The sequence below is a fragment of the Hyperolius riggenbachi genome, chromosome 1 (assembly GCF_040937935.1).
Source record: "Hyperolius riggenbachi isolate aHypRig1 chromosome 1, aHypRig1.pri, whole genome shotgun sequence".
NCBI classification, from domain to species: domain Eukaryota; kingdom Metazoa; phylum Chordata; class Amphibia; order Anura; family Hyperoliidae; genus Hyperolius; species Hyperolius riggenbachi.
The window spans coordinates 76,975,478-76,995,430 of NC_090646.1; the positions used below are offsets into that span (position 1 = coordinate 76,975,478).

Sequence of the window (19,953 nt, forward strand, 5' to 3'; positions counted from 1 at the left end):
TCCCTAGGCAAGCTGTAACCGCCGCACGTCGGGAACCTGTGCCACCCACTCTGCCGTCTCTATGAAGGCAGAGTTCCTGTGAGCCGGTCAGGAGCCGCTTTCATTGGCTCCTGTCTTTCAATGTAAGCCAATGGGAGCTGCTTACATTGAAAGACAGGGCCAGGAGCCAATGAAATCGGCTCCTGACCCGCTCACAGGGCTCTGTCGTCATAGAGACGGGCAGAGCAAGTGAGCTGCGGCGGGAGACGGCAGGGATTCAGCGGCGAGGTCGGCGGGAGCTATGAAAACGGCAGATCCGCACATCAGCGGTGAGTTGAAATCTACACCCTGGCAGCCAGATAGCCATCAAAACCGGTACATTTCAACTAGCGTGGTCCTAAAGTTAGTTATCCTATATTGTATAGGAGCAATCAACCGACCCTAGGAGAACGGATGCTAATGGAGTTTAGTAGTCTCCAGCTGGTCCCTCTTTTTAATCTAGGAACAAGCAATACACAGAAGCTAAGTATGATAATGGGGAATATTCAATAAACCACACAGTTAGGCTTTGTTCACATAAATCGCAGGCGTGATCGCAAGCGCTGAGCGTTTCTGTGCACATTTTTTTCAAGCGATTCCCGGCGTTTTCTGAGCATTGGGCGATTTTGTGTAAGCGCTTTTGATGATCGATTGAGATTTTCACTTCCTGACGTTAGTCAGGAAGTGAACTCTTTGACCCGGAAAATAATACAATGTATTCATTCTTAAAATCGCTAGGGAAATTGCTATACAAGCGCTTTTTCAAGCGCTTAGCGATTTCCCTATACCTGCCATTGAGCCAAAGCGCTCTGAAAATGGTACAGACGGCGCTTTTGAGAATGGCACGCAATCAAAACATTCATATGTGAACACTGTCAAAGGGAATCATTACACAAGCGCTTTTAGGGCGTTTTTCAAAATCACCAGCGCTTACACACACACACACAAAAAAAAAAAAAAAAGGAATCGCTCATAGTGTGAACACGCCCTTAGTGCAATACACACACCAACATTTACTTCTAACACACATTGACGTGCAGCAGATGTAAAAACATAGGAACACTTCTGTGCTTGTCTGCATCGCTAATGTGAACTGTCTTTTCCCTTCACAATGGCCTCAATTCACTAAGCATTACCGCATTCAGAAATGCAAAACAAAACAAACGAAAAAACAAACAAGCTGAGGTTACCGATCACCTTACCAAATGTCAATTCACTAATCCTATTACCGCACTGAAAAAATTACAGAAGAGTGAGGTAAATTACTGATTTGTGCTGGAATTCACAAAGTTAAAAGCTAATGTTACCCCATCCTAAAGAAAAGTCAGATACTCACCTAAGGAGAGGGAAGGCTCTGAGTCCTAATGAGCCTACCCTCTCCTCTCCTGGTGCCCTCAGGATCCTCCGTTCAAATCCCCTGCCGCGGGGACTTCGGAAGCCTTCGGGAGCCGAGTCCTCCCGAAGACAGACGGCTCCACACTGCGCACGCGCGAGTGCGTCATAGACACACGCGAGTACGTCATAGAGGGCGCTCGCGCATGCGTAGTATGGAGCGGCCCGTCTTCAGGAGCCCGAGTGCTCCTGAAGATTTCCGAAAACTCCCTTCGGTGGCAGAAGTGGCAGTATTTGACCGAACTGGTCGAATGCTGCTACGGGGGATCCTGAACGGGACCGGGCACCAGGAGAGGAGAGGGAAGTCTCATTAGTACCGGGCCTTCCCTCTCCTTAGGTGAGTATCTGACTTTTTTATTTCTAAATTGGTTCCCATTAGCTTTAAAGCATTCGGCAAATCAAGTATAAGTCTTTAATATTTACCTCCAAGCTCTGACCAGCGGATAACTCACACTACCCATGCGGAAACATTGACAGATGTGGCAGAGGTCCATTAGGGAGAGTCAGGCAGCCAATAGGAAAAGCCACGCAGCTCTACTTCTCACCCAATTCAGTCCGATACTCTGGAGAGCGGGACTTCAGAACCGCAGAGCAGGAGAGGGAGACATTTAAAAAAAAGTATTTTCTGTATCCCTTTAGATGTGCATATCTATACACTGTTATACAGAAGAGCTCCATCAATTGGCTGCAGCACATTTAAAGGCATGCTGGGGATGCTGGACAATGGACGTAAAATACTGACTCATGCACATCACTTTTGGGAACAATCACAGCTTCCTGCCTGACCTGCTCCACAGCTGTTGAGACTTACAGAGCAGGGCTTAGTGAACTGAAGCATGCTTTTTCAGTATATTACCAAACTTCTACCGCAGGCTGGAAATCTTAGCGAGTTTGGAAAAACAAGAGTAAAATACTCAATGTATAGTATTTTTTCTAAGTTCTAAGTTATTTTACGGAACTGCCCTTAGTGAATTGAGGCCTTCGTCTCCCCGCCAGAAAACCACCAGTTGTGCAGAGGAGTAAAACCAGCAATGTCTGCTCCACTCACCATGATGAGGGTCCACCTATCCATGTTGTGCTTTTTCACATACTGGACTGCAGAGATCAGAGCATTGAACGTGTGCACATCTCCTGCACAAACAGAAATGACAGGGTTTCCATTATTCTCCTTAAAGTCAATGGGAACGGTAAAAAAATTAAAAAATACAGATACTTGCCTAAGGAGAGGGAAGGCTCTGAATCCTATAGCATTCCCGCTCCTCTCCCAATCCCCACATTCTAGCAATGGCTACTGGTAGCAGTGTTGAACTAATACGGTCAAATACTGCTGTGTCTGCCGCAGAAGAGAGGCTTCAGAAATCTTGGGAAGCCCAAGTGCTAACTAAGACCGCTCCAAACTGCGCATGTGCGAGTGCCCTCTCTGGCGTGCGCAGTATAGAGCTGCCCGTTTTCGGGAGGACGTGGCTCCTGAACTCCCCTGCGGTGGGGGGTTTAAATGGAGGAGCTGCCGCTGCAAAGAGGGCACAGGGAGAGGAGAGGGTCCTCTACGCAGAGTTCCCCAACCCTGTCCTCAAGGCCCACCAACAGTACATGTTTTGCAGAAAACCACAAACAAGCACAGGTGAGATAATTAGGTGACTCAGCAGAGCTGATTAACTACCTTTGTGGATTTCCACAAAACATGCACTGTTGGTGGGCCCTGAGAATAGGGTTGGGGAACACTGCTCTATAGGACCCAGAGCCTTCCCTCTTCTTAAAGCGGACCCAAACCAAACATTTTAATTCAAAATATTTAGTTGCACCACGCTGACACATACAAAGATAAATAAACACTCCTTCCAGCCTATGAGCATTTCAGTGCATGCTTTTCACCCTTCTCTTTTCATAACTAGGGTTATACAGGTGGCAGCCATTAGCAATTCCTCCTATGCCAGACACCTGCTACTCCACCAGTTTATATCAAATGGATTGTTCAATGGTCACACAGCCTCGCAAAGTATACCAAGTTGCCATTTATTATATCAAAATTTCATAAGAGACACCAGGCCTCACATAGATGTAAATACCACATAGTAATTCATCACAGTAGAAAAAACACACATTTAAAAACAATGATCAGATTGCATATTGACGCAGACTGCGTTATCAAACTATATCATACCATAAGGGTTTGATTCAGTGGATGTAGAGGCAGATTGTATCTGGCCAGATAGTAAAAAAGCTGCCACACTCAACTTCCGTCCGCGCACTCACTCAACACACATACATGTGCCATGTGTCTAATGGTGGGGGGCCCCCTTTAAGGAATCAATATCTCCAGCAGTTCAGTCCGCAAAGAATGACATAGGGACTTGCAATGTCTGCCGTTAGTTGTACAACATGAGGGATTAGCTCTCACCAAGACATCCAGTCACTGGAACTCCGCTGCCACCTGCAATGTGGTCCAGACCGCTTGGAGGACTTAGAAACCTTGTGCTGCCGGCTCCAACTACCCGCTCACTCCACCGCGGAGGACGCCAAGCCGGAGTTCCATGACTCACGTGTGTGAATGAGTGCTGCAGGACACGCAGCTGCGTCAGCTCCGCCCACCGACGCGTTTCACGTCCGCATTGAACGTTTCATCAGGGTGTGGTCTTGCAACATAGACGTCACCTCTTATATGGAACTGAGACTCCGCCTTTAGCATCACATTGCCATGACAGCCATTCAGATTTTAAACACGGCATGGTGCATGCAACGCGGACTATTTTAGTTACATTTCGCATTCGTCAATGAATCTTATCCAGAGGGCGACGTGTGCACCGTACTCAGGGCTGGGATATACCTGTTCCCGTTCCCAGAGTCCTAAATGTAAACAAGCATAGGCCGGTGCACACGAAGCCCCCATTGAAGTTCCCCGCAGCTGTTGATAGAACTGCCCTTCAAAAACGAAGCAATTTCGGGTAAGGATTAACTTCATGGCCTCCACTATAAAAGCATTATGGGCCATAGAAGAGGGATGCCGCTCACGGAGGAAGAAGGACATAGCCCGGAGCCCCTCCTCATGGGGAATCGACGTGTAAAGCGATTCCACGTCGATCCCGACAAGGATGGACCCCGGGGGTACCCTGAAACCGGCCAGGACACCCAGGACATCACGTGTGTCTTGTATATAGGACGGTAAGGCCTGGACTAGCGGGCAAACTTTGAATGGATCCGCAGTGAGTGATCATGGTGCCATCAGAGACATTATGTGTCTGCTGTCGATACCCCTGTGTCTATGCATATGAATATGCATGGATATATATGTAAAATGATAAGAGTAAGTCTGATGGGACTGGTGCTCTGTATATATGATGAAACAAAACTGCTCGCTTTGATGGGATAGGAATAATGGTGATCAAATGGAAACATCATGGAAATGAACTTCTACTTATATATGTGATCATGAACAGTACTGTTGGACTGTAATCAGTATGAATCAAATGAGATGATGGACGGTCCTGAATGATGCTGATATGGGCGTTAATGGACGGGTGGTGCTCACCTTTAACCCACATTCACACTGCCATAATGCGAAATGTAACTAAAATAGTCCGCGTTGCATGCACCATGCCGTGTTTAAAATCTGAATGGCTGTCATGGCAATGTGATGCTAAAGGCGGAGTCTCAGTTCCATATAAGAGGTGACGTCTATGTTGCAAGACCACACCCTGATGAAACGTCCAATGCGGACGTGAAACGCGTCGGTGGGCGGAGCTGACGCAGCTGCGTGTCCTGCAGCACTCATTCACACACGTGAGTCACGGAACTCCGACTTGGCGTCCTCCGCGGTGGAGTGAGCGGGTAGTTGGAGCCGGCAGCACAACGTTTCTAAGTCCTCCAAGCGGTCTGGACCACATTGCAGGTGGCAGCGGAGTTCCAGTGACTGGATGCCTACGTGAGCAAGTCTTGGTGAGAGCTAATCCCTCATGTTGTACAACTAACGGCAGACATTGCAAGTCCCTATGTCATTCTTTGCGGACTGAACTGCTGGAGATATTGATTCCTTAAAGGGGGCCCCCCACCATTAGACACATGGCACATGTATGTGTGTTGAGTGAGTGCGCGGACGGAAGTTGAGTGTGGCAGCTTTTTTACTATCTGGCCAGATACAATCTGCCTCTACATCCACTGAATCAAACCCTTATGGTATGATATAGTTTGATAACGCAGTCTGCGTCAATATGCAATCCGATCATTGTTTTTAAATGTGTGTTTTTTCTACTGTGATGAATTACTATGTGGTATTTACATCTATGTGAGGCCTGGTCTCTCTTATGAAATTTTGATATAATAAATGGCAACTTGGTATACTTTGCGAGGCTGTGTGACCATTGAACAATCCATTTGATATAAGCTTACTGTATTGGTTAGCCTCCTCTCCATGGTGGGATATTAGTTCCAAGGAAGAGACGCTGCTTATTCTTAATTTAATTGTACTCCACCAGTTTGCCGGATTCTGTCCCGGCAATATGAAAGGAAGGGAGGGGTTCCTCCATTAAATGTAAAATATTTTATACTATAAATATTTTTTGTCAACATGCAGCTGAAAAAAGGCTGCTATTTGTTATTGTAATTTAGAAAATAGATTTTATTTCTGAAATCTTGTATTTTTAATTTGGGTCCACTTTAAGGACAACCGAGATGACATGTGACATGATGAGATAGACGTGTATGTACAGTGCCTAGCACACAAAACTAGGTTGTGTTCCTTTTTTCTTTCTCTGCCTGAAAGACTTAAACATCAGGTATGCAAGTGACAGTTTCTGTCCGGATCGGGACTGGGTCTGACTATAGCCAAATCCTCACTGATAAGGAATTACAGCCATAAAACACTTTCCGTCAGTAAATGGCTTCCTGGAGCAGGAAAGAGATAAAAAGGGTAAATAAGTCATAGATTTGAGCTCTAGCATACTTTAGTGAAGGTGTCATTGAGCAGAGACAATTAAAAAGTAAAAACTAGATTTAAATATAAAATAAAACTGTGGGATATCTAGACAAATCATTTGTAAGAGAAGGAGGATAGATACAATTGTTTTTCTCATCAGTTTACCGTATTTTCACCTCGGATGTCCTTTGTCTTAAAAGGATACCCGAAGTGACATGTGACATGATGAAATAGACCTGTGTATGTGGTGGCTGGATGGTGTAATGGTTAAGGGCTCTGCTTCTGACACAGGAGACCTGGGTTCAAATCTCGGCTCTGCCTGTTCAGTAAGCCAGCACCTATTCAGTAGGAGACCTTAGGCAAGTCTCCCTAACACTGCTACTGCCTATAGAGCACGCCCTAATGGCTGCTGCTCTGGCGCTTTGAGTCCGCCAGGAGAAAAGCGCGATATAAATGTTATTTGTCTTGTCTGGTCTTGTCTTATGTACAGTGCCTAGCACACAAATAACTATGCTGTGTAGTATAGTTATAGCTATGCTGTAGTCATATCCTGTCTGAGTCAGGACCGAGTCAGCCACTTACATACCTGATATTTAACTCTTTCAGGCAGAGAAAGAAAAAAAGGAACACAGCATAGCTATTAGTGTGCTAGGCACTGTACATACACATGTCTATCTCATCATGTCACATGTCACCTCAGGTATCCTTTAAAGAAAAAAAATAAAATTACCATTTGCTTTAATTACAGAGAAAATTCACCCACAATGCTAACAAATGAAAGAACAGGCCCCTTACTACAGAGGCATCTCCGTAAATGTACTTGCACCACAATTACCTATAAATCTCCTGGTCCCCTCCATTGTTGCCCTTGTCAGCCGCGTAAAGTCCAGACTCGGATATACCACAGAACACTGCTCATGTGCGATTCTGGGCGCACACACCACCCAATGGCACTCACTTGGGCAGGAGCGATCTGCGCATGTCCGCAACCCAGCTAGAGCACAGACTTCACAACGGAGGATACTGGAAGCACCCAGAGGGAGCAGGCGGACTGCAAGCCCCAGGTACGGAACAATCCTTTTAAACCATTCATCTCAACTTTACTTTAAAGGACAACTGAAGTGAGAGGGATATGAAGGATGCCATATTTATTTCCTTTTAAGCAATACCAGTTGCCTGGCAGCCCTGCTGATCCTCTGCCTCATACTTTTAGCCAAAGCCCCTGAACAAGCATGCAGCTGATCAGGTGTTTGACATTATTGTCAGCTCTGACAAGATTAGCTGCATGCTTGTTTCTGATGTGATGCAGACACTACTCCAGGTAAATAGACCAGTAGGGCTGCCAGGCAATTTTAAAAGGAAATAAATATGGCAGCCTCCATATTCTTCTCACTTCAGTTGTCCTTTAACCAGAAGTCTCAAGCAACCAGAAAGAAAATCATCTCCTTGCAGGATACATAAATCTACTTTAATATTTTTTTTTTTACAGAGATAAAGAGAACCCGAGGTAGGTTTGAAGAATATTATCTGCATACAGAGGCTGGATCTGCCTATACAGCCCAGCCTCTGTTGCTATCCCAAACCCTACTAAGGTCCCCCTGCACTCTGCAATCCCTCATACATCACAGCCACGCTGCTGACAAACAGCTTGTCAGAGCTGGCTGTGTTTATCTCTATAGTGTCAGTCTGCTGCTCTCCCCGCCTCCTGCAGAATTCCAGTCCCCACCTGCATCCCTTCCCTCCCTGCTGATTGGAGGGAAGGGACGGGGGCAGGGACCGGAGCTATGCAGGAGGCGGGGGAGCAGCTGAGACTGACACTACAGATGTAAACACAGCCTCACAGCACGGCTGTGATTTATGAGGGATTGCAGAGTGCAGGGGGACCTTAGTGGGGTTTGGGATAGCAACAGAGGCTGGGCTGTATAGGCAGATCCAGCCTCTGTATGCAGATAACATTCTTTAAACACACTTCGGGTTCTCTTTAAACCTACATTACATTAAAGGAATACTGTAAGAAGGGGGGGGGGGGGGGGGAGTTTGAAAATGAGTTGAACTTACCCGGAGCTTCTAATGGTCTCCCGCAGACATCCTGAACCTGCGCAGCCACTCCCCAATGCTCGGGCCCCGCCTCTTGTTCACTTCTGGATTTTCAGACTTTAAAGTTGGATAACCACTGCGTCTGCGTTGCCGTGTCCTCGTTCCCGCTGATCTCCCCAGGAGCATACTGTGCTGGCACAGACCATACTGGGTTTGTGCTATACACTCCTGGTGACATCAGCGGGAGAGAGGACACGACAACGCAGAGGTTTTCCAACTTTAAAGTCTGAAATTCCAGAAGTGAACCGGAGGCGGGGCCGGAGCATCGGTGAGTGGCTGGGCGGGCACAGGATGTCTGAGGGGGACCATTAGAAGCCCCGGGTAAGTTCAACTCATTTTCCCCCCCGACCCCTACAGTATTCCTTTAAAGAGAACCTGAGGTGTGTTTAAAGAATGTTATCTGCATACAGAGGCTGGATCTGCCTATACAGCCCAGCCTCTGTTGCTATCCCAAACCCCACTAAGGTCCCCTTGCACTCTGCAATCCCTCATAAATCACAGCCGTGCTGTGAGGCTGTGTTTACATCTGTAGTGTCAGTCTCAGCTGCTCCCCTGCCTCCTGCATAGCTCTGGGCGCTGCCCCCGTCCCTTCCCTCCAATCAGCAGGGAGGGAAGGGATGCAGGCGGGGACTGGAGTTCTGCAGGAGGCAGGGAGAGCAGCAGACTGACACTATAGAGATAAACACAGCCAGCTCTGACAAGCTGTTTGTCAGCAGCGTGCGTGGCTGTGATTTATGAGGGATTGCAGAGTGCAGGGGGACCTTAGGGGGGTTTGGGATAGCAACAGAGGCTGGGCTGTATAGGCAGATCCAGCCTATATATGCAGATAATATTCTTCAAACCCACCTCGGGTTCTCTTTAAGGTAAGTCTGCCCTTTGTCTTAATTTGTGTTTAATAACTTCCCGTTCCTCTCCCGGTATCACCGTTCCTGAGCTGGCTCGTTACCAGTCCCTGATCAATTGGTCAGAGGCTGCTTTCTGCCGCTGCCAGAGGTTTCGGAAGTGCTCCTGAAGACAGGCCGCTCCGTTCTATGTATGCGCGAGCGCGCTGTCTCACGCAGGTGCAGTATGGAGCACTCAGGCTCCCGAAGATTTCTGAAGCCTCCCCACAGCAGGAGATATGAACCAGGGATCCAGCGTTGGAACGAGGAACAGGAAGGCTCATTAGGACCCAGAGCCATCCCTTTCCAGTGGCATTGCTAGAGACCATGGGGCCCCATAGCAAAACTTTCATGGGGCCCTTGGATGTAGGCAGTCTTAAAGTGGACCTGAACTCTTGCACAGGACAGAAGGAAAACAGGGAGAAATGCACCCAGTATGTATTTAGAGAGTTTAGCTTATTTAATTCCCCCTCGTTTGTGTCTAATCACTAGTTGTAATTTGATCCTCCCCGTGTCACATGACTGCCTATGGCAGATAAGCCCATTTGAAAGCACAGGCTGTAAACAATATGTTTGCTTTTATGAATCAGGCAGTATAAACTGTGCAAATGTATTGTAGGATCTGTATCAGCTGTAACAAATACATGTTTTTTGTTTAAAGGTTATTATGCTGTTGTGTATCTTTCTGAGCAGAGAGGAAGTTCTGAGTTCAGGTGCGCTTTAAGCAATGCCACCTCCAGGGGCCCATGGCTTCTACTACGCCCCTGTCCCTTTCCTTAGATAAGTATCTGTTTTTTTATTTTAAATCTGGCTTCAGGACTTACTTTAAGTGAAAACTCCTTGAAAAATAAGTCCGTATTAAAGCCTATTCTATTAGCAGCCGGGTATGCCGGCCTCTCCACACTCACCGGTCAGCCGGTTATTCAGGAGGTCTCTGTATGTGTCAAACGCCTTCTGGTGAGCCCCGTGCTGAAATAGAGGAGTACAGAGCATCAGTAATGGGCTAGTGCAGTGATCAGCCAATGCTGTGACAGTACCAGTCTTTACCTTCACCATCCCCCGAATCATGGTGCAGAACGAATGAGCATTCTTCTCTGGCATCAGATTGAAGATTCGCTCAGCATTATTCTTTTCACTATAAAAACAAAGGGGAAAAAAAAAATTACAAAAAGTCTGTGGTCGTATTGTATATATGAAAGTAAAAGGTTGTTTATGATAATTCCTTAGGGGTAAATGTGAAAAAACAAAACAAAAGTGTATATGACAAGAACAAAGCTTAAAGGATTCCCGAGGTGACATGTGACATAATGAGATAGACATGTGTATGTACAGTGCCTAGCACACAAATACCTATGCTGTGTTCCTTTTTTTCTTTCTCTGCCTGAAAGCGTTAAATATCAGGTATGTAAGTGGCTGACTCAGTCCTGACTCAGACAGGAAGTGACTACAGTGTGACCCTCACTGATAAGAAATTCCCCTTTTTTCCCTCTTTCTTGCTCTCAGAAGCCATTTTCTGCTAGGAAAGTGTTTTATAGCTGGAATTGCTCATCAGTGAGGGTCACACTGTAGTCACTTCCTGTCTGAGTCAGGACTGAGTCAGCCACTTGCATACCTTATATTTAACTCTTTCAGGCAGAAAAAGAAAAAAAAGGAACACAGCATAGTTATTTATGTGCTAGGCACTGTACATACACATGTCTATCTCATTAGGTCACATTTCAGTTCGGGTATCCTTTAACCACTTCAGGACGAGAGCAATTTTCACATATCAGCGCTGATTCCATTGATTCACCAATAACTTTATTACTACTTATTACACCTAAATGATCTAGATCTTGTTTTTTTCAGGACAAATTAGGCTTTTATCCTGTAATAATTTTGTTTAGTAATTACCTTATTTTATATGCGTTTTAAAGGGAAAAATAAGGGAAAAATTGAAAAAAAAACCACTCCATTTCTTCATTTACATCCAGTATAGCCTTACAATAAACAGTAATTTGCTTATCCAGTATAGCTTTACAATAAACAGTAATTTATTTGCTTATCCATCCTGTTTATTACAACATTTAGATTATGTTCGTAGTACAATGTATGGTCACATTATTGTATTTGGAAATAAAGGTGTCTTTTTTCTGTTTCTTGTATTTTGCTTTCTTTCACAAAAGATTTTATTGTTTTAGATTTTCAATAAAGTGAAGGATGAACAACAAACAAATAACATGGCATATCACACATCACATAAAATGCAATCCAATACCGTGTTTCCCCTAAAGTAAGACATCCCCTGAGAATAAAACCTAGCAGGAATTTCAAGAATGCTTGAAATGTAAGACATCCTCCGAATTTAAGCCCTAGCTAGGCAGCAGCCCACATGACACCAGCAAGTCACGCTCAATAGTACAAAGCCTGGATACAGGAGAGCAGCAGTATAATGTGAGTTCTACACAGTCCTATATACTGTATGTGTCAGGCAATTTGTGTTTTTGTTGAAGCCAGCCCTCCTGATCTGTTGTGATAAGAATCAGCAGCACTTCACCTCTTCCCAGGACACACAGCTTATCCTATCATAGCTCTGGGGAGCCTGACAGAGTTCTCTGCCTGCAAGAAATAGACTCTTAATTACATGATCAGCAGAATCAATTTCTTGTAATTGAGAGCCAATATCTGCAAACCACAAGCTCTGTGTATGTTGCACATGGCATACAGTATGTACATTTTGTATAGGAAAACTACCAGTGTTTGCCCCAAAATAAGAGATCCTCTGAAAATAAGTCCTAGCACATCTTTTAGAGCAAAAATTAATATAAGACAGTGTCTTATTTTCGGGGAAACACGGTATATAGGGAAGAACAGGTGCTTAACTAGCCGCATAGGAGGCAACACACAAAAAGACAATTGGATGCTGGCAGCAACGAGGCAACAGGTATCAACATCCTGTATGGTCCAGATATTAGGTGGTATTTTGCTTTCTTATTACACGCTATTGGTGATTACAAGACCTTATTTGCAAAAATAATAGTAATATACCCTCATGGCATACATATTTAAAAAGCCAAGTTCCTATGGTAAAAATATATGTTTTTTCTTTTATATTCTGTAATTTTGTTTTCATTTTACAAGTATTTTATTTTGGTACAGAATTTGCAAAGTTTGAATTGCTTTTGATTCAGTTTGTGACTAAAAGAATACACAAGACAAGGGCCTCAACCCTAAAACTCTCTAAACTCTATTCTACTACCTATTACGGTTAAAATGTTACTACGTCTCTTGTAGTTTTCCTACAAATTTGCCAAGTGTGATCATAATTTGGAAATTGACTTTTTATGTTTTGATTAACCACTTCAGCCTTCAGGTCGTTTTTTCACCATATGCATCCGAGCAATTTTCACCTCCCATTCATTCGCCAATAACTTTATCACAACTTATCACAATTGATTGATCTATATCTTGTTTTTTTCCACTACCAATTAGGCTTTCTTTGGGTGGTACATTTTGCTAAGAATTATTTTTTTCTAAATGCATTTTAACAGGAACATTGAGACTTTTTTTTTTTAATTATTTCTCAGTTTTCAGCCATTATAGCGTTAAAATAATACACGCTACCATAATTAAAACCTATGTATTGTATTTGCCCATTTGTCCCGGTTATTACACCATTTAAATTATGTCCCTATCACAATGTATGGCGCCAATATTTTATTTGGAAATAAAGGTGCATTTTTTTAGTTTTTTCGGCTATCACTATTCACAAGCTTATAATTTAAAAAATATTAGTTGTATTCCCTCTTCACATGCATATTAAAAAAGTTCAGCCCCTTAGGTAACCATTTAGGTTTTGTTTTTTTTATTTATTTTTTAGTTAAAATTTTAATTTGGGTATCTTTTGGGTGTGGGAGGTAAACAATTCATTTTAAATGTAATTTATTGTGTCTTTGTGTATTAAAAATGTATGTGCATGTACTTTTACTATTTGGCCAATAGCATGGGTGATTATCATTATAGCTGAGTCTAGTGCTGGGCGTAATGGAAAAAACTACGCTTACAGATCATTACGCGTAATTTTACGCTATTACGCATTACGGTTACGGCGTAGACATTTATCTACGTTTCATGTCTAATTACGCATGGCCCTTAATTACGCGTAAGAATACCGTAATGCAGGTTGTTACGTTATTGCCTTACGCGTAATTTCCTACTAGCAATTAATGCGGTCATGCTCCCAAGCGGAAAAGTTGACGCATGGATCAATGTTAGGTAGCCGCCGACTTTAAGGGTTAATAGCGAAGCCCCCTTAATTGCTGAGAGCCTCAAATTTGGGAGAATATATTAAGGAGATCAGAAGGAATAAGAGGAAATTTTTTTTTTCAAAAAGACCTTATAGTTTTTCAGAAAATCGATTTTAAAGTTTCAAAGGAAAAATATATACCTTTAAAAACCCGCCGACTTTAACGGTTAATAGCAAAGCCTGCTTAAAATTTAGGAACACCAAATTCCCAGGGTATATTAAGGGGATCAGTGGGAATAAGAGGAAAAATTTTTTTTCCAAAAAGACCTTATAGTTTTTGAGAAAATCGATTTTTAAGTTTCAAGGGGAAAAATGTGTTTTAAATGCGGAAAATGTCATTTTTTTTTTGCACAGGTAACAATAGTGTATTATTTTCATAGATTACCCCAAGTGGGAAGAGTTTTACTTACTTCGTTCTGAGTGTGGGAAATATAAAAAAAAAAACGACGTGGGGTCCCCCCTCCCAGACCTCTTTAACCCCTTGTCCCCCATGCAGGCTGGGATAGCCAGAATGCGGAGCACCGGCCGCGTGGGGCTCCGCACTCTGACTATACCAGCCCGCATGGTCCATGGATTGGGGGGTCTTGGAAATGGGAGGGGCAGCCAAGCTTTCCCCTCCCCCTCCGAGCCCTTGTCCAATCCAAGGACAAGGGGCTCTTCTCCACCTCCGATGGGCGGTGGAGGTGGAGGCCGCGATTTCCTGGGGGGGGTTCATGGTGGCATCTGGGAGTCCCCTTTAAAAAGGGGTCTCCCAGATGCCCACCCCCTCCCAGGAGAAATGAGTATAGGGGTACTTGTACCTCTTACCCATTTCCTTTAAGAGTTAAAAGTAAATAAACACACAAACACTTAGAAAAAGTATTTTAATTGAACAAAAAACATAACCACGAAAAAAGTCCTTTAATATTCTTAATTAACCATTAATACTTACCTGTCCCTTTAAATAAATGATCCCTCGCAATAGCCTCGGAAATGTTCTATCAGTTACAATGTAACAAAGTTATTACAATGTAACAACTTTGTTACATTGTAACTACGCCGCACCCGACGTCACTTGCCGCTCAGCCGCCGCATACACTTACGCGTCCTCGCAGGACGCTAAGTCCCCGCCGGCTCCCGCTGTCCACCCCGCCCACATCTGTCACCCACATGTGGGTGACATGTGGGAGAGGTGGGGAGGGCAGCGGGAGCCGGCGGGGACTTAGCGTCCTGCACGGACCCGACAGAGCTCTGAGCTATATAGCTCAGAGCTCTCTAAGCATCTTTGAATTTGGGCTCCAAGGAGCCCCATTGGTCCTTAGCAGACCAATGGGGTTCCTTCTGATTTGTGGGTGACATGTGGGTGACAGATGTGGGCGGGGTGGACAGCGGGAGCCGGTGGGGACTTAGCGTCCTGTGAGGACGCGTAAGTGTATGCGGCGGCTGAGCGGCAAGTGACGTCGGGTGCGGCGTAGTTACAATGTAACAAAGTTGTTACATTGTAATAACTTTGTTACATTGTAACTGATAGAACATTTCCGAGGCTATTGCGAGGGATCATTTATTTAAAGGGACAGGTAAGTATTAATGGTTAATTAAGAATATTAAAGGACTTTTTTCGTGGTTATGTTTTTTGTTCAATTAAAATACTTTTTCTAAGTGTTTGTGTGTTTATTTACTTTTAACTCTTAAAGGAAATGGGTAAGAGGTACAAGTACCCCTATACTCATTTCTCCTGGGAGGGGGGGTGGGCATCTGGGGGACCTCTTTTTAAAGGGGACTCCCAGATGCCACCATGAACCCCCCCCCCTCCCCTAGGAAATCGCGGCCTCCACCTCCACCGCCCATCGGAGGTGGAGAAGAGCCCCTTGTCCTTGGGTTGGACAAGGGCTCGGAGGGGGAGGGGAAAGCTTGGCTGCCCCTCCCCTTCCAAGACCCCCCCAATCCATGGACCATGCGGGCTGGTATAGTCAGGGTGCGGAGCCCCACGCGGCCGGTGCTCCGCATTCTGGCTATCCCAGCCTGCATGGGGGACAAGGGGTTAGAGAGGTCTGGGAGGGGGGACCCCACGTCTTTTTTTTTTATATTTTCCACACTCAGAACGAAGTAAGTAAAACTCTTCCCACTTGGAGAATCTATGAAAATAATACACTATTGTTACCTGTGCAAAAAAAAAAAAAAAAAAAAAAAAAAAAAAAAAAGACATTTTCCGCATTTAAAAGACATTTTTCACCTTGAAAAACGTAAAAATCGATTTTCTCAAAAACTATAAGGTCTTTTTGAAAAAAAAAATTTTTCCTCTTATTCCCACTGATCCCCTTAATATACCCTGGGAATTTGGTGTTCCTAAATTTTAAGCAGGCTTTGCTATTAACCGTTAAAGTCGGCGGGTTTTTAAATGTATATATTTTTCCTTTGAAACTTTAAAACCGATTTTCTGAAAAACTATAAGGTCTTTTTGAAAAAAAAAATTTTCCTCTTATTCCTTCTGATCTCCTTAATATATTCTCCAAATTTGAGGCTCTTAGCACTTAAGGGGGCTTTGCTATTAACCCTTAAAGTCGGCGGCTTTTTTATATTATACGGGAGCGTAATATTACGCGATTACGGCAGACTGTGTAATTTCAATAGGAGTTTACGGTCTTACGCGTAATTTGTTACGCGTAATAACGTAACCTACGGTCTACGCGTAATTACGTGTAATACCGTAACCTTACACGTAACGCTTACGGTGCATTTGTAGTGAATTACGATGCGTAATTACGCTAATGCGTAATTTCGGCCCAGCACTAGCTGAGTCATTATAGCAGAGCCAGAAGGGGGCACGCTTGAGCTTGAAAAGACATCAGAAAAGACAGTCTCAGCTATAATGATTGCTGAGCAAAAGCCAGAATGAATGCTCAGTCAGGGATTTTATCAGGGCTGATAACAAGCAGGCTGAGCAGTGAAGGATAAAGCAGAAAGCAGGGTAGGCGTTTTCTGTAATGTTCCCACTGTTATGTATGGTGAAATACATGAGGGTGCTTCATCTCTGGTTCACTTTAAGAAAGCGATTTACAGCAGACATCCCAAGAATAATGCTTAATTTGAAACAGTTCTGTAAAGAGGAATGGTAAAAAAATTACCCCTGACTGCATGTCTGATCTGCAACTACAGGAAACGCTTGGTTGAAGTTACTGCTGCAAAAGGAGATTCAACCAGTTATTAAATCCAAGGGTTCACATACTTTTACCACCTGCACTGTGAATGTTTACATGGTGTGTTCAATAAAAACATGGAAACATTTAATTATTGGCGTCGTATTAGTTTAAGCAGACGGTGATTCTCTATTGTTGTGATGAAGATCAGATCACCTTTTTATGACCAATTTGTGCAGAAATCCATCTAATTTCAAAGGGCTCACATACTTTTTCCTGCTACTGTATTACTTTGCTGTTCCTGTGCTATGTACCCTCCTGCCTTCCCCACTGTGCCTCCTCATGCTTGGCTGGATTGGAAGGTATGCTACTGTACTGATCAGGCACCTGCCCAGTCATCCCTGCACACAGCTGATAACCTTGCTGTGCGCTGGGATGACAGAATAAGTGCCCAATCGGCACTGTACTGCTGTGTTCCCGCTTGCTGGCCGCCTCTTGCCACTCTGTTCGGTGGCTGCCGCTAGGGCTTATATTTCGAGCATGCTCGAAATCACAGCTAGGGCTTATTTTCAGGGAAAGGGTACTAGAGTGATCTCTGTTATGTATCATATGCATTGTATTATGCAGTGTATTACCTCCAAGTCTTCACTTTAGCATCTTTCAAGGTAGTTCTTCTCCTCTGTTCTTGTTCCTGAAGAGGACATGAGACCCTGTTACGTGGCACAGTACACATCCAGAAGGTAAATCATTACAGCAGGTAAGCGGATATACACTCACACGGGCACCATGGCCACATTCCATGAGTTCTTTATGTTCCTTTATGAAGCAACGAGAATTGCGTGCTTCAGGACGGCAACAATTAGAGGGTACGCTCTCGGCATTCCAGCAATGGGAGGTCCAATCGCCCATCCACTGTTCGGTATCCATGGCTACAGCAGTGCCTCATGTGACCTGTTACGTGCTGCTGGGACACATGAGGCGCCGCTATAGCCAGAGAAATAGCAGGACTGGTGTTCCCATAGCTAATCTGCTGAGACCGGGTGAGTAATGCTGCGCCGGTGCAGCACATACCCGGCATCCTGGGGATCAGATGCTGCAGGACAGCAGGGAGGAGAGGTCTTGGAGGAAGCAGAGGGAGGCAAGCGTAGTACCAGTGCCTGCAATGCAGAGCCCGATGTGTCTCTCCTCTCTGGTCTAGCTTTGCACACACACAAATTGGCTGGCGTCCGCACAATGTATTGCTGCAGGTGGCAAAAAGCCTAGAACCCTAATTACTGCTGTAAGAAGGACTTACATTGTCATCCTCCTGATTTGCTGATTTATCCGCTGAAGGTTCCTTGTCTCCATAGAAGCACAGTAGATCTAAAAGCCTATTAGTTGTCTCCAGAGACGGTGGAGTGCCTGCAGTGTGACAGTAAAACATTAGTTTTCCATGCATCATACTTGGCTTGTAGTCATGCAAAAAGTCAGCAGGAAGTTCTACTTGCCAACAATAACTATTAATTTTACCATAATGCACTAGTGGAAAAATCGCAATATGACTCATGGCCGTTAAATAAACTTGTTGTCTGATGCATTAGTCCTGTAGTGAAGAAGTAATCAGAGACAAAATTATCTGACTGCAAATCTCTGTGGGGCCTGCAGCTGCTCGACCACTTGACATTTGCCGACCCCTAGCCCTGGGCAGCTCTATTTAATTTAAATTTTGATTATGAGTAGCAACTTGTAGCTAACAGTACTAGGAACCATCGGGACTAGGATAGAAATGCAATTTGACCTCAAAAAATGTACACAGAGGCCAGGAAGAGAGGGTTGCATACCCCATTACACTATGTATAATACAGCAGGGAGTCATAAGAAAAGCAGGGCAGTGATGGCCAAGTCAGCAGTAGCCCTGCATGAGGTATTTTGGTATGGACTTAGTCAAGCTCTATTGCACAGCTTCAATTAAAGTGGCATTATCTGCATCTCGCCTTGCACAATAGGTTTCCACTACGACTTTTCAGAGCAGATTTCTGATGCCAGTTTTTTTCCTTAATTAGGAGCCCCCAGCTTGTTGGCGATGTCAGCATTATGCAGAGAACGGAGAATCCACAGCGATTTCAGCCTTAAGCTTTCCTTGTCACTTCGGCATGGTAACAAAAACAGTAAAAGATTAAAGAATATAGGTTTATAAAATCAGCTTTTTTTGTCCAGGCTAAAACCTGTCCAGTCCTACTGTAAACCAAAAGTGATCATAAAAACTGAATAGGCCCTCATATACACACAGAAGCTGCATTGATGACATGATAGGCATGAGTTTACCATCACAAAAGGCAGTAATCAGCGTTCTTATGGTCACATACCTGCTTGAAGAAGCTGGTCAAACAGGTTCACAGACTCTTTGACTCTCCTCAGTTTAATCCGTTCATTTAAGGATTCCTCACAGACTCCCTCAATCAGTGGCTGGACACTGTCTGGCATCAGGCACTGAAAACACAAAGCTGGTCAGAGAAATGCTCACAGTGGCTAAAGGAAGATACTAGGTGACATGAGCAGGCAATAATACTCAATTATAGTCTGCACAAGCACCAGTTATGAGCGGGGAAACTCTGCATAGAAGCCGGCACAAGCATCAGTTATGGAGCGGGGAACTCAGCATAGAAGCCAGCACCAGTTATGGAGCGGGGAACTCAGCATAGAAGCCGGCACAAGCACCAGTTATGGAGCGGGGAACTCAGCATAGAAGCCGGCACAAGCACCAGTTATGGAGCGGGGAACTCAGCATAGAAGCCGGTACAAGCACCAGTTATGGAGCGGGGAACTCGGCATAGAAGCCGGCACAAACACCAGTTATGAACATGGAACTCTGCATAGAAGCTGGCACAAGCACCAGTTATGAGCGGGGAACTCGGCATAGAAGCCTTCACAAGCACCAGTTATGAACAGGGAACTCGGCATAGAAGCCGTCACAAGCACCAGTTATGAACAGGGAACTCGGCATAGAAGCCGGCACAAGCACCAGTTTAGCAGGATTGCCAGGCAACTGGTGTTGCTCAAAAGGACATAAATATGGCAGCCTACATATTCCTCTTGCTACAGTTGTCCTTTAACCCCCCTGGCGGTCTAACCGCCACGGGGCAGCAGAGCAGTTTTTTTTAATTTATTTTTTTAAATCATGTAGCGAGCCCAGGGCTCGCTACGTAATAGCCGCTGGCGATCTCCGATCAGGAAATCCCGTTCAAAGAACGGGATTTCCTGGAGGGCTTCCCCGTT

General features: G+C 44.6%; 1 protein-coding gene across 3 annotated transcripts in view; it reads right to left on the reverse strand.

Moving 5' to 3' along the window:
* Window positions 1-19,953, reverse strand: part of PTCD3 (pentatricopeptide repeat domain 3) — a 91,038-nt gene that overhangs the window by 55,603 nt on the left and 15,482 nt on the right. For 2 of the 3 annotated variants that reach the window (XM_068275415.1, XM_068275430.1), the window contains 7 exons: window positions 19,044-19,167; window positions 17,993-18,099; window positions 17,334-17,389; window positions 16,687-16,740; window positions 10,345-10,432; window positions 10,206-10,266; window positions 2,459-2,541 (listed from right to left, as the gene is read on the reverse strand). In XM_068275415.1, coding sequence (XP_068131516.1) covers window positions 2,459-2,541; window positions 10,206-10,266; window positions 10,345-10,432; window positions 16,687-16,740; window positions 17,334-17,389; window positions 17,993-18,099; window positions 19,044-19,167 — 573 coding nt within the window. The remainder of the gene's footprint in view (window positions 1-2,458; window positions 2,542-10,205; window positions 10,267-10,344; window positions 10,433-16,686; window positions 16,741-17,333; window positions 17,390-17,992; window positions 18,100-19,043; window positions 19,168-19,953) is intronic. The other variant, XM_068275421.1, reaches the window with a different exon arrangement.